The sequence below is a fragment of the Carettochelys insculpta genome, chromosome 1, assembly GCF_033958435.1.
Source record: "Carettochelys insculpta isolate YL-2023 chromosome 1, ASM3395843v1, whole genome shotgun sequence".
Lineage (NCBI taxonomy): Eukaryota > Metazoa > Chordata > Testudines > Carettochelyidae > Carettochelys > Carettochelys insculpta.
In genome coordinates, this window is record NC_134137.1 from 363,044,183 (window position 1) to 363,060,002 (window position 15,820).

General features: G+C 40.2%; 1 protein-coding gene across 1 annotated transcript in view; it reads left to right on the plus strand.

Moving 5' to 3' along the window:
- SEMA3A (semaphorin 3A) overlaps nucleotides 1-15,820 on the plus strand; it is a 221,023-nt gene that overhangs the window by 170,001 nt on the left and 35,202 nt on the right. The window contains exons 10-11 of the mRNA XM_074984169.1: nucleotides 1,481-1,625; nucleotides 11,372-11,591. Coding sequence (XP_074840270.1) covers nucleotides 1,481-1,625; nucleotides 11,372-11,591 — 365 coding nt within the window. The remainder of the gene's footprint in view (nucleotides 1-1,480; nucleotides 1,626-11,371; nucleotides 11,592-15,820) is intronic.

Here is a 15,820-nt window from a genome sequence, read left to right on the forward strand (position 1 = left end):
CATCCACCATAACCCCTAGGTCCCTTTCTGCTGTACTGCTTCTTAGCCAGTTGGTCCCCAGCCTATAATAATGCTTAGGAGTCTTCCATCCCAAGTGCAGGACTCACACTTCTGCTTGTTCAACTTCACAAGATTTCTTTTGGCTCAATCCTCCAATTTATCCAGGTCCCTCTGGATGCTATCTCTACCCTACATTGTGTCTACCTCTCCCCCAGCTTGGTGTCCTCCACAAACTTGCTGAGGGTGCAATCCAGTCCCTCATCCAGATCATTAATAAACATGTCGAACAACACCGGCACCAGAACTGAGCCTTGGGACACTCCACTTGAAACCGACTGCCATCCACATATTGAGCCATTGACCTCTATCCTTTGGGCTCAACCATGGAGCCAGCTTTCTATCCATCTTATGGTCCATGTTTCCAGTTCATACTTCCTTAACTTATGGGCAAGAATGTCATGGGAGACTGTATGAAAAGCTTTCCTGAAGTCAAGGTATATCACATCCACCAACTTCCCCATGTCCACAGGGCCTGTTATCTCTTTATAGAAGGGGCTGTTGACCTGGGGCCTGTCAGTTCAAAGAGGCTTCCCGCTGCTGTTGCTGCTACTATGGCACTGAGACAGCAAGAGACCTTTAAATCTCTGCCAGAGTGCCAGGCCAGGCACTCCATATGGCCCTGAGGGCCACAGAAGGGAAGTGTGTTGTGGTCCAGGCAGCACTGATGGCTGTCTTGCCCCAGCCTGACCCCTTCCACCCAAGACCTCATGCCTTCTAGGGTTATGGAGCCAGGTTCTCCCACACCTTGCTGGGGCCTATGGTAGCTCTCTTTCCCACTGCCCCAAGATAAAGTACAGCTGTGCACTTTCAGGGGAAAATGAAAAGAAATATGCTGAATGTTAAGAAGTATACATACAGAGATTAGTTAATTATAAGGGGAGTAATGGGTTCACAGAACTTTTTGCATAAAGGTCACCATTATGAAAAACATGAAACCTTTTTATTTCATATTTACACCAATAAATTGCATGTGTAGAATAAACAGCTAATACAAGTAGATTTGCCACCCTGCTTTCATTGTGAAGCAATTCAGATTCAAAATCAGAAATGGAAAACTGAAAACACCTACTATCTATTTAGAACATATTCTACCATCCTTTGTCTTTGTCATGTGTAGCAGTGCCAACTCTGAGAAGTGGCCAGTTGGAATGAGATTTAAACCGATATAAACAATATATTTTAAACAGCAGCCAGACTCGATTCTGTTTAGGAAAAAAAAATCCAAGAGATTTGTGTCAGTTAAACTGAACTTTCAAATGAAGGTGTTTGGGTTTGCTGAGACAGCTTTTCAGAGTTTGGAATATCAATGCGTGTAATAAATTAAAGAGACATTGATCCCACCATTCTCCTGTGATTAAACTGGCAAATACTTTAAAGAAACTGATTTATTTCCCTCCCCCTGCCCTTGGTCCCTTTTCAGCAACATCTTCAAAGGGTCAGCGGTGTGTATGTACAGCATGACAGATGTAAGGAGGGTATTCCTCGGCCCATATTCTCACAGAGATGGTCCACATTACCAGTGGGTGCCTTTCCAAGGACGTGTGCCATATCCACGGCCAGGAACGGTAAGTGCACTGGGAAACCTGAGAACAATTTTACTCATTACATTGCATCCAAACTTATAGAACAGAAGAAGCTGAAACAGTGAGAAAGGTAGGTAACGTAAGAGCAAACTGGCTGTTGCTGCAAGTCCAGAATTTGCTGCCTCTGCTTGCAGTGTGCAGCTGCCTTGTAAATGAGCCTAATCCTGTAAACCTTAGTCAGGCGAAAACCCTATTGATTTCAATAGAAGTTTGAGGAATGCCAGATTTGCTGAGTATTTTCAGAGTAGTTCAGGGAAAAATGCAGCTTTCCTCTCCTAAATTGCATGTCTTTCGGTCATTAAGGTGACTGTTTCTGTAGCGGACGGGGAAGGCATTGGAATTTTTCCATTTTTCCATTGGAATTTTGTTAAACTCTCACTCTATTTTTCTGTCTCTTTCGTGCCTCAGTCACTATGGTGTCTGTGGAACTATAGCTTGTAATGGGATTAAGAAAGGGGCTTTAGGGGCTGCAACCCATGGCCCTTGGCTAAGGGGAAAGTGTGGTGAGATACAACCACCAAAGCAAGGGTGGCCACATTGCCCTATGGCAAATATGAGACGACAGCCTCTGCGGATGCTGGGAGGGCTGCTGTCCCATATCAGGGTTCCTTGCCAATGGGTCCTGCTGCTCCAGGGTGAGGCGCCTGGGTTGCGGGCTCTGCATCCTCCATGGGGAGGCATCAGGAATAATGGGGAGTGGAGCATGGCAGCTCCAGACCCTCTGGTGGGTGAATGTTCCAAATCCTCCTGGCAGTGGGGACAGGGAATGAAGCAGGCTCTGTCCCAGAGGCCTGGGAGGCTGGGGAATGAGGCAGCCGACTCATGGAGGGTCTCCATGGTGGCACAAGCTGCCTTCCCTAAATGTAGGGCACCAGGGAACGAGACAGACAACCCATTGTGGAGTTTGCTGGCAGTGGGGACTGCCACCATGGGGTGCCAGGGAATGTGGCAGCTGCCCCATAGAGGCTCTGCCGTGTAGTGGGAGCTGCTGCCAGAGAGTGCCGCACTCTGGGGAACAGGGCAGCCACCCAGAGGAGGAGCTCCCTGGCAGGAGAGGCTGCCACCCCAGGACACGAGGTGCCCTGGAACAGGAGTCATGAGAAATACAGGACAATTTTCATATTTTTGTAAAAAAGTCAGGACGCCCATGAGACAGGTTAAATATGGGACTGTCCCAGGAAAATCAGGGCAGATGGTCACCCTAACCAAAGCCCCACAGTGCTGTGTTCTGGGCTGGCTCTATCTGGTGGCGGGAAGTGGAGGAAAACAGTTCCAGGTACTGCAGTTCCTCCTCCCCTCCCCCACCTCTTGGATCATGTTGCTGCATTGAGCACTGCACTGGGAAGTTCTGTCCCAGTGCTGCCCTCACCTTCAGGCTCTTCATCCCCCCACTCCTGTCCCCTTAGGTGCTATTGACTGTGATTCCCAGCTAATGGGAAAAGTTAGGGGCAGGGTCTGCAAGTGATCATGGGACATGCAGAACTACCTGTTCTCCCCGCCCCACCAACTAGGGGAGTTCCCCAGGTAAGCACATGTACCCCAACCTCTTGCCACACTCTAGCTCCCCCCAAGACCCCACATCCCATTCCCCAACTCTGAGCTCCTTCCCACACCCAAACTACTGTCCAGACTCTGCATCTCCACCCAGAGAATCTAGTAGCCTTAGGCTCCCCAGAACAGTGAATTTGACCCTGACCCCACTCATTGTCAGATCCCAGAAATGCTGCTGAGCTGTGCCTTGACAGCTACCTTTTATCCACTTGAATATGATAAAGGAAAAGGTTTGGATGGTATATATCAGGGCAGATCTTCAGCTGTTGCAAATCAGCATCTTTCCATTGGCACTCTTGTGTACGGTAGGCTAAAGATAAGACTATTCAGACACATCTATGCCTGCAATAATCTCTGACGATTCATTTGAGTACAGTTCAATAATCCCCCTCCACCAAGAACAGCACATAGGCATTATTCATTTGTGGACATTTCCATGATTCTGCAATAATATAAATTGTCATTCAATTGCCATAACCTTTAAACTAGTCTTTGCAACAAGCTTGTTCTCAGAGCTAGCTTCCATGGCAAGTCTGTGAAACAATTAAATGGCATGAATGGTTGATTTTTCAAAAAATTGTTTAGAATGTTTAAGAATGATTTCTCAAAAACAGTTTTGTATAATTCTGCTCACTTAGGCTACGTCTACACTACAGAGATCTTTCAAAAGAAGCCCTTCCAGAAGATCTCTTCCAAAAGAACTTCTTTTGAAAAAGTGCATCCACACACAAAAAAGCAGCTCAAAAGAATGATTTGCTCTTTCAAAATAGAGTTTCCACACAGCCCCTGTTCTTACAAAAGAATGGCCAGGGATTGGAAATGAAGACTGTTCATTCGAAAGAGGGCCCTGACAAGCATCTACACATTTTCTTTCGAAAGAAGCTTTTGAAAGGGGTCACTCTTCCTGAAATAGGAAAGGAAGAGTGATTTTAAAGGGATGCCATATTCTTTTGATTTACTTTCGAAAGAATACTTTTTTTGTGTAGATGCTCCATGGACTCTTTTGAAAGAGCCCCCTTCTTTTGAATAATCTTTCAAAAGAACTTGCTAGTATAGATGCAGCCTTAATGATTTGAAAGGGATAATCAGATTTCTCCACAGATAAGTCTCAAATACTTCAGTGTTTAGGGGAATTTTATTCTGGAGGAGGTGATGAATTCCCTTAAAAAATCCCAGGATACAATCAAAGATTATTTTTTAACAGAGTGTTTACTTAAGAGTTTCGCATGTGACACTTTTCATGTATTATGAAAATGTTCAAGATTTTGAAAATGTTTCCTGTACTGAACTGGGACAAAAATTCAAAAGATTAAAAATAGTTATAAACAAAAGTTCATGAAAAGAACTCTATTTGGTTCCCCTTTAGATAGTTTAAATCAACAAATGATGCCCAATTCTGCAAGTATGAGATGAGTTACAAAATGTTCATTTCTGTATATGTCTGTTGGGTAGGGTGGGAGAGAAACCCATTAATCTTGCATTTCACTGAGCAACCCTAGTAGATCCTAGTGAAAAATCCTTATCACAGATAGGAACAAATTAATGTCTTGTGTAACTCCACTCACTCCACTTTTAATATGTTCTTCTGGATTGAATCAATTTCTTTTGCATTCCTGTTTCACCCCAGGATTGATTAGACTGTCTTTAATAGGAATGAATATGGCAATATAAGAAAGCAGTAAACATTGAATGCTGGAAAATCAATTGTCCTGAAAAATGATGCTGTTATATTAGGTCTGTTCTAAACTTGGTGAGTAGAAGACCAGCACAACACCCCTGCAATCCTAGTGAAGCTGTCAAAATCCTGTATTATATGACCCCCAAAATAGTGTCTCTTATTGCTTGTCAATCTTTAATGTATCACTCCTTGCAACACTCCTACCAAACAGGAAAGTGCAATTATCCCAGTTTTACAGCTGGGGAGCTAAAATAGAGAGAAACTAAGAGACCTGCTGAAGGTTACAGAAGAAGTCTGTAGTAAAGTAGTGTCTTTAACTATGGTCTCCCAACACCTAGGCTAGAACTCTAACCACAGAAATACCTACCTCAGTAGAAAAAGAAAACCTAAAGCTCATATACGTCCTGTGCTTTCCATCTGATCTCGTGAATTTTAACCTTCGAGCTAAAGTTTCACTAACACATGGCTAAATTCAGATTCCCCGAGAAAATCAGGTTTTATTTGCATCTGTTTTGCATATCCAGAACTTGAAATTTACCCATATGCATCTTACAGAAGGTAGCTTTAGTTCTCTAAAAGTAAAGACACACACACACACACACACACACCCCTTTTTCTTCTAGCTGAACTACAAAATCGCAGTGTTCTTTTCCTCCTTGGCTTGCATCCAGCAAAACTCTGATTATCTTCAACTCCCAATGAAGGAACAGGGAATTGAGGTGTTAGTATATTGCTAGACTGGGCACTATAGCTAGGTAGTTCCAGATTGAGACCTAACATATTTTCTCCACTGATCAAGAACTCTGAGTATACTGAAGTATGCCTCCTCCCCACAAACTGGCAAATCACGTAGCCATGTAGTAGGTTGACCAGATGACAAATGTGAAAAGTGGGTCTGATTGTGCATATATAAAACAAACACTTGAATATCTGGTTTATCCCTATGAAACAGACATCTGGTCACCCTAGCATGCACTTAACTTTAAACATCTAACTAATCCCATCGTGGACTACTCAGATGCTTGCTTAATTATTTTGTTGAACTGGATTTTTGGATTGGTGCCTGTGAAGCGAGAGGGAGTCTTGTCAGCAGCACTCAAAGAGAGGACTAGGAATGAGGCCACAGAAAAAGACCTAGACAAGAGAGTCAAAGGGCAGCCATAGTGATAGAAGACGCAATTGAGCAGGCTATTCTGGAAGAAGAGAAAATCAATGAGAAGTGTATTGCTCAGGAGACCCTGAAGTTGGTCCAAGAGAAGAGGATAGAATATCAGAAGGGATATTTCTAGGACGGCAGAACAGCAATATAGGGTGAAATGCAATGAGGTGAGGAAAATGGACAGAAAGGATAAGGCAAAATGGTTAGAGGAGAAGTGTGAAGATATAGAGAGGTATTACAGTGAGTGTAAGACCAGGGAGGTGTATAAGATGATTAGGAATATTAATGGGAAGTGGCAGCCAAAGCAGATGGTGATCAAAGATGAGAATGAAGAGGTGCTCATGTACAAGATTGTGTAGTGATGCATGAGATGTTGCACTGATCTGTACAAAGCACAGCTGGACCCAAGTGTCTCAGAAACATTGATCAAAGAACCATCAAAACAAAAAAGCAGTCCAGTAGCACTTTAAAGACTAGCAAAATAACTTAGTAGATGGTGAGCTTTCATGGGACAGACCCACTTCTTCAGACCATAGCCGTACCAGAAGAGACTCAATATTTAAGGCACAGAGAACCACGGCTATGGTCTGAAGAAGTATATCTATCGCACAAAAGCTCAACACCCAATAATTTTTTCTTAGTCTTTAAAGTGCTACTGGACTGCTTTTTTGTTTTGATAGAATATAGACTAACACGGCTTCCTCTCTGTTACTGATGAAAGAACTGAAAGAGATATCTCCACTGAGCATCAAGAGCGAGACTGATATTTCAAAGGAGGAAGTAGAAAGAGCAGTGAAACGACTAAAGAAGAACAAGAGCCCTGGAAATTATAAGATCATGGGAGAGATGATTAAATATGGTGGAGAAAGTATAATTCAGGAAATACACCAACTATGTAATATAGCATGAAAAGAAGGAAGGCACATAAGGAATGGACAAGATCCGTGCTAGTGACAATAGACAAGAAAGTAAGTGCATTGGAGTGCCATCTAGGCAGGGTGCTGCTGATGATACTGTAAGATCACAGATAGAAGAACATATAGCAGACAAGCAAGCAGGGTTCAGGAAAGATAGAATTACCATACAGCAGATATTGGCACTAAGTTTGGTGGTGGAGAAAGCTTGACGAGAGAACGAGAACATCTCATCTTGATTTGTTGATTTTTCAGACAGCATTTGACATATAGATCAGCAAGTGACTTGGGTGGTGTTGGAGTTGTATGGAGTGGACAGCTGACTGATATGGTTGTGGAAGGATATCAGTGAGAATGTGTAGGCAGCAGTGAGAATGTGTAGAGTTTTGGAAAGTTGGTTTAGAGCGAGTAGAGGTACAAGACAAGGAGATCTGATATTGCCGAGTATCTTCATCACGCATCTAGAGAGAGCAATGGACAAGATCAAGGAAGAGGTAGAATGGATATCTGTGTGCAAGGTAAGAATTAATAACCTGAAGTTTGCAGATGATAAAGTTATCATTGAGAAAGGTGAGAAGATGGTAGAGAAAATGGTGCAGGTGCTAAACGAGGAAAGGAAGCGGTATGGACTGATTATGAACATTGGTAAAACAAACCAATGATATTTGGAGATAAGGAAATAGGAAGAAAGATCAGTGTAGATGGGAACGAACTAGAGATCACAGAGAACTTCACGTATCTGGGAAGCAACATAACGTATGATCTAGACTGTAAGGAGGAAATAGTGACCAGAATAGTGAAAGCAAGAGCATGTTTGAAGGCAATGGATAAGATCTGGAAAAGCAAAGCGATTAGCTTAGTAATGAAGCTTTGTGTCTTGAAAATGTGTGTATTCAGCAGCAAGTTGTATGGATGTGAGACATGGGTGATGAAGAAAGATTTGAGGAGAAGAATAAGAGGAATAAGAAGAATAAGGCGTTCTAGAGGAGTTGTTATAGAAAGATCCTGAGAATAAGATGGATGCAGAAGGTCACCAATGAGGAATTATATAGGAAGATACAGCTAAAAGAGAACCTAGTGCAGAATGTTATACAATGGAAGTTACAACTATTCAGACATATTTGCAGAATGAATGATGAATGAAAAATCAAAACCCTGGTATTCGGCATAATGGATGATCACGTCACACTGGACAGGGAAAGATGGAAGGAATAATGAGAGAGGCATCGGACATCAACGGGCATTGGTGATGAAGATGATGATGATGATAATAATGATGTATCAGGTCCTGTCTTTGTTATATATACAGCCACTGTGATGTCTGAAGTCTCTGCAAAACAACAACAAAAGAAATCCCATCATATATACACAGCTGAAAGTGACTTTTCCTCTAGCTACAATTTTTTTTAGTAATTTTGAACTGGAACATTTTCCTCTAAATCTTTCCCCTTAAAACCCTTTGGTAAAAATATCTGCTGGTTTTGGTCAATAATTCTTTCAATGGCTTTTTCTTCTTTTTCTGAATGTGAACTCTCTGTGTTTTTGTGACTCAGATTTATTCACTCTACCATATCTGTAAATAATTGCTGGTTTGTAACCTGACATGGAAGAGTTCTTTATAAGGAATTACTATGTGAAATTCAGGCTGTATTGATTGTCCATGGAGGTTGCATGGCATCCAGTGTTCTGTATCCTTTATTGGACCTCTTAGGGATGAAGTTTGACTTGAAGCAGAACATAGACTATGAGGTATGGCAGAAGCCGCAAGACATCAGGAGGTGCTCTGGGATGCACGGTAATCCAGACATCCCTCTGGGAAAAGTAATTCCATCATTTCTTGCCCCACCCCTCCCACTTGCTCAGGAGGATTCGAGATTTACTGCAGGTAGAGAACAGTAAGAAACGGCTATACTTTCATGAGGGGCTGGCTAAGCTTCTCAGGGCAATGAGCCAGCATTGGATTCATGGCTCTGTCCATTTCCAACCCAGCTACACCAGGGAAAGAGTAAGAAGGAACGTATTGTCATTTATTCTTTCATGGCCAAGCAGTAGGTCCAGGTAACACACACAAAGATGTATAGGGCAGATTCTTCCTTCCTTGACTGCTCTGTGTAAGTATGGATACCAAGACCTAACCTCACCTATGGAAACACGTTTCTCTAACAAATACTCATGAATGCAAATCTAAAGTAGGCTTTCTGTAAATATTATGCCTAATGTGTTGTCTTGATAAACACTGCTGCCCATGAGCTCCTTTACTGAAATATTGGTAGAAAGTAAATACAAACAGGATCAAAATACAGATGAAATACATTTATTTAGAAATTTTAATGAATAAACGTAGGGCTCATTTCATTTTTGCAGTATTTCCCGCTGCAATTAACATTACTTAGTACTTCTATAGTGATTTTCCTGTTCAAGACACTTTACATACATTATCTAATTAAGTGTTGATTAGTGGAAAAAGTCAGTATCACTTACTAGTTGGAATATTAATGCAAGCATACAGAAAACTTTGGAACTCACTATAGAAACACAACATTTTGGATCAACTCCAGAAATGCTAAAGATCATAGAAGGCTTAGTACTAGTTGCATAGTTTATTTTTCTAATTTGAAATAAAATAACCTATAGATATGAAAAAATAATAATGGCTAGAATGAAGAGATAATTACAATAGGTGACTAACTTGCTGTGTTTGAGTGTTGTTTATTTGGCTAATTATGTTTAATCATGAATTCTTGTTTTAAAACAAAGCAAAAGAGAATATTGGAATTTGCTTCCTTAAAAGCATGCAAAAAGGTGAAAACCAATCTTTCACCATCTCTGGCTCGCACTATACAGAAGTGTCCCTCAGCTGCAAATAACAACTGCTCATTTTGGCCGTATTGATTTCTTTATGCTGCGCCTGATGAATTATTAATAATCTGGATCAAGGTGATGACAAAGACAATTGATTTCTTCTACCGAGACTCCAGCAAGACCTGGATCTCTGTTTAATTACCTTTTGGTTTCGAAGTTTTTACTCTAAGGGGTGGACACTCTATCAATGTGAATAAAAGACGCATTAATCATGTCTTTATATCACTGGGCTGTTTGTATTTCAAGATCAAATGTAGTGAGCATAAGTGTAAGCATAGTGAAATATGCCTCTGAGGTTGGCATGTATGAGACAGATGTCTTGGGTTAATGGGGTAGGAGATGGGCACCTGAAGTTGTCCTTCTCAAAATTCCTGGGTGTCCTTGAACAAATCATTTAAGTTCCTTGTGCCTCAGTCTCTTCATCTGTATAATAGGGCAAATAATAATTTCCCACTTTACAGTAAGATGTAGTTGGGTCAAAATCTCTATGTACATAAAGTATTTTGAGTTTTGAGAGAATGCATTAAGTAAGGATCTTTATCATTAATTCACAGTCCTGGTATGTAAACATACTTCACCCACGCCCTCCACTGAGGAACTGTGGGTGGGGAAAGCAGAGGGAATGCTTGTGGGAGGACAGAGTCATGGCTTTGCCTCCTGTCCTGTCCACTCTTTCCCTCATCCCCACCCTTATGTTCACAGGTGGAAGGAGCAGTGTCTCCAAAAACCCTGTGTTTGCATGGGACCCACAGCCAGGGTTGGTTAATCCTAAAATGATCACATGAGGTGGCACATGGAATCTTTACTTCCCTGTGTTGCTCTATGAGGACTTGGAATTGTCTAGTCTTATGTGGAACATTTTGCTGTCTTCTGTCATGTACTCCTCAATACAAGTGGACATTGACACAGGTAACCTGGACTCACTACAGGCACTTCATTCACCACCCAAGCTAGAAAATGTATATGAATGATTCAACACAGCAGGAGCCTCATCATCACAATCAGTTGGAAGACACCAGATACGTCCAGATAATCAGGAGTTTAGATAATCAGAATAAACAGAACAGAAAGTCACACTCGCAGTTCATTGGGGGCCTAATCTAACGTCCTTTGAAGTGAAAGAGTTTTGACTTGCATCCCAGAAGAAGAGGCTTAGAAAGTGGGGTGATTGTTATGGATAATTAATTTTCTATTTTATTTATTTATAACTAAATGCTTTAATCTGTGTCTTTTGTACAGTAATATTCAGCATCCCACTGGCCTTGTATTGCCAGTTAAAAAGGTACTAGTCAGTAAATTCCTGACAATTATTCACACGTCACAGTGATAAGAAAGACAATATAAACTAATTCTAATATTCCATGGAATGAGCTATATTGATTTCAGTAAAGTAAAATATTTCTCCAAAAACTTTTGGTGCCAACATTAACAGTTGTCCATCATGGAACAATTGTATTCTCTGTAGTCCTTTATTATAGACTAAAGACTCATACAGACTTCAAATAAACAAATATGTCTAATTGTGCAATTATAAGGTACAAAATAGTTTCTTTCTTCTTCTCAGTGTCCCAGTAAAACATTTGGAGGTTTTGACTCTACAAAGGACCTTCCTGATGAAGTCATCACATTTGCAAGAAGTCACCCAGCAATGTACAACCCCATATTCCCTATAAATAATCGTCCTATCATGATCAAAACAGACGTGGATTACCAGTTCACACAGATAGTGGTAGATCGGGTTGATGCAGAAGATGGCCAATATGATGTCATGTTCATTGGAACAGGTAAGTGACCTCCAGTGTTCTTACGTGGAATGTGGAAATGTAAAGTAGATTAGAGTTTTTCATCCGTGGTAGAAGGGAAGCTTAATTTTGTGTACTATAGTTACCTCTGTGGAGCTCTTTAGGACAAAGCTCAATGCTCTTTTTCTTTTTCTTTTTATTTTATGGTTACATATTGTTTAATTAGGACTTGAATCTACACCATTGACAATTTTGCCTTTGACTTCAGTTGAAGTACAAAAAGACTCTGGTTTCTGAGTTTTGGGTTTTTTTAATTTTATTTTAGAGGCATCTTCCCACTGGTAGTTATAATTTTGTTTTTAGCTAAATGTTTTGAGGGACATGTTCATTCCATAGTAACTAGAGAGGTGAGTAAAGTGAGAAGGAGTTCTCCAAACTGTGTTATATTTCTTGTGTCCTCTTTAAAATATTTTGCACTGCGCTAATGTAAGTGGACCACCTCTCAAAAGAATGCTGCATTACCCTCAACATATCAAGCCTTCTGATATATTTAAGAGCTCCTAGGAAAAACAAAAAGTTATGCTGAAGCATGATGCCCCTGGTAAAGTGTCTGTAGTAACGTATGGGTTGGGGTTTATATCATTGGGTGAAAGAAGATTTTTCTTTTAACAAAAATATTTTACTACTGCTATATGTTCTGCTAGAAAGCACTGGGACCAAACACTCAGCCCTGTTTCCCCATTGGTACCATGAAACTACATTGATCACTACCGTCAAAGGAACTTACATCTTTGACGATTTTCCTCTAGACTGACTAATGTTTCAAACTTATATTTAATATACTGACTTAATTACTAACCTCATGAAGTTAAACAAAGAAATGAAAGAACTTGCCCGTTGCATCGCTGCAGTGCTTTAAAAATGAACAGGTTCTCTGTTTGCCTGTTTCTCTTTCTTTCTCATAAAAACACTGTTTCTGAATGGCACCAGTTACAAATCTACAACTCCATAACTGGGGGTCAGATTCCAAAGCAATAAATTTCAAGGCTCTCTTCCTGTTGACGCCTAATATAAATCATGAGTAAACTGAGACTACTACTGAAGCTTTGTATACCAAATATATTGTGTGTACACAAACATTGTAGAGAATGAAGTCATAAAGGAAGTTCTCCAGTTCTTGGAAATTATGAACTGAACTATGATATGTTTGTGCCAGTGTGGGTTATTGTTTAAAATAACACACAGTGTTTAACCTCTTTACATGTATCACAAATATTTTCCATCACATAATGAAAACTGAATAATATATGTCTTTGCAATGATAATAATAAGATGGCTTTTATATAAAATTTTGCATCCATGGACTTCAAAGGGCTTGACAAAGGCAGGAAGTGTCATTATCCCTGTTTTACAGAAGGGAACACTAGTTTCCAATGTGCATTAATTTATATATCTGGACACATCCACTCAATGTGCAGCAGGAGTCAAAAAGACATACTACACAAAAATATTGTATTGCTTCTATATAAATGTATTATACATCCATGTGCAGATGTGGTCACTCCATCTCAGAAATGTATATGGGAATTGGAAAAGGTTCAGACAAGGGGAATAAAATGGTTAGTAGTATGAAATATCTTCTTTATGAGGAGAGATTAATAAAACAAACTTTTTGGCTTAGAAAAGAGATAACTAAGGGGGGATATAAAACAAAACAGAAGTCAAGTAGCACTTTAAAGACTAACAATATGATTTATTAGGTGATGAGCTTTCATGGGACATACTTCCCATGTGCATTAATTTTCATTTATCAACATTAAATTTCATCTGCTAGTTGTTGCTTAGTTTCTCATGCCTCAGTTTGCCTTTTTGTGAAATGGATCTGAAACAACCAATCAAAGATACTGTGAGACTTGTTGAACTCATTTTCGGGAAAAAAAAATTGTGATCCTCAATTTCGGGAAAAAAAAATTGCGATCCTCAAGAGTGGTCTTGTATATTGAAGGATTGCCTTAAATTCAGACATTAACTTGACTTCTGTTTTGGGAGGAAGCAATTTCTTTACTGTGGTTCAGTACAGATGCAAAATCATGTTTCTAGGTGAACACTGGTGCAGTGCTTAGATGGGCAATGCAGATATTTGTGTCCACAATTTGTGAACAAAGGTATGGGCCACCAAAATGGAAATCTGGACTAAACATGCAGTCTTGTAAATATAAAGTGTTTCTATTTTTTTTTTTAAATATTACATTGGTTCAGAATAAGATTACTTGTCAACATGGAAAGTAAATGAGGAACTTGGCTGTTATCTGTACTGGACATCTGCACAATAGAGTAAGGTGGTGTAAAATGCCTGCTTGCTCATCTGCACTCACTAAAATGTGCTTAGTCCTTTTGTGAACAAAATAGTCACTGGAGCTGCTACTGTCACTTCAGAGAAGATGAGAAATAAATGTGCAGCCAAGATTCTCCATCCATCATTCCAGCAAGCACAGCTGAGCCACTCTATTGTGGTTAAAAATCAGCACCACGGATGGAACTGGTACCAAGGCATGCCCGCTTCCCCTCCACCCTGCACGTACACAAAAGAGGAACACAATATAATTGATGTCTCTTTAAGGAGGACTTTTCACAAAGCCATGATTTAGCTCTGCTTCCTGCAACTGGATTCCTCCACATTTCTGAGCCATCAGATTACACAGAGACATGAGCATTGTAACACTCAGGCTGTGGAACTTGAGTAAAACAGGAAAACTTATTTTTAATAGATATGAATGGTGATAACTACCAAGCTATCCTGCATGGTTATATTTTCCTTTCCTATAGGTGAAATATTTGTCCAAGCCATTTCTTTCTCACTGTTACTCTAATGATGACTATCCCCTATCTACTCCACAGTAGAAAAGAAATTATACTGGAGTACTTGAAAGAATGTCTGTGAAAAACCAGGTTCCATTGTACCAATTTAAAGCATATCCTGAATACCTGATGTTGGGGATGATTTGGCACAGTCTAGATACATCTGTCAGCAAAGTGAATTAATAACAGTAATCTTATCTTCTAAACAGAGTTTACTCATCAGAGGCCATTGGTCCTAAAAGAGAAACCCAATTCAATTTGTGTGAAATTGTTTGAAATACTACTCTGTAAAACTTGATCTGGAACTCAGATAAAGCACCACTTCAGTACCTGAGACCCAATCAGAGTCGCCACAGTGATTAACACATTATACCTTTGACCTCCAGGGCTTTCTGAAGCACCAAACTACCATGATCAATACAGGATCTTCTTAAAAGAAAAGCATTTTACTTTAAACATGTAATGCTTGGCGATACAGTGTTTAGCTGCCCTGCTCAGATTCCACAACTCAACTTTCCTCACTTTATCACAACTCTATCTGTGCTGTAGAAATGTAGACTGTAGTATTCAATAGAGTGTAAATGCTGTACTGATGATAATCTTGTACTAATACCCTGTAAAGCCCTACACACAGAGACATCCAGTTATGTGCATTAACTTGAAGTTCTCTCTGATGTTTGTAGTAGATTTTCCTCCAAACCACAATTACCATATTGGAGCCAGGATAATTAGGGCGGTTTCCTATGTTCAGAGTGCTAATAAGCCTGATAATGAATTATAGGCATTTCTGAATAGTTTTGTTTTGGAAAGTTCAGGAGTTCTAATTTTATGTTTGTGTTCTGCTTATTCTATCATGTTCTGTATAGCAGTTTTTAAGTATATTGCTCAAAGCAAATAATTAATAACAATAGTAAAAAGAATAGTGAATAAGCAAAGAAGACATGAAGAATATGGCTACGCTAGTAACATCTGGCAACAGACGTTTCTTTAGGAAGAGATTTTCTAACAAAACATCTGTTGACAGAGTGCAGCTATACACTAAAGTGGTTCAAAAGGGCGATCCACTTTTTTGACAGAGTGGCTAAACTGCCAGGCTGCTGTCTTGACAAAACATCCCACCGGAAGCACAGCAGACAGGGCGGCCCAGTGTTCTGGAAGCCCTGTCTGTCAATAGAAGGCCCCCCAGAATGTCCACATAGCTTTTCCTTACCTGGGAGAGGCAGAAGGTTGTCGGTGGAAGTGCCAACTTTTGTTGACAGACTGTCAACAGAACACATCGGCTGCATCTACATGGGCAGCTTCTGTCACCAAAACTGGGCTTTTATTGACAACACTTGCTGAGCATCTCCCATGTTAAAGTGTTCTATAGAGAGTTTGTAAACAAAATTCAGCTGTTCAGTCAGCAGCATTAT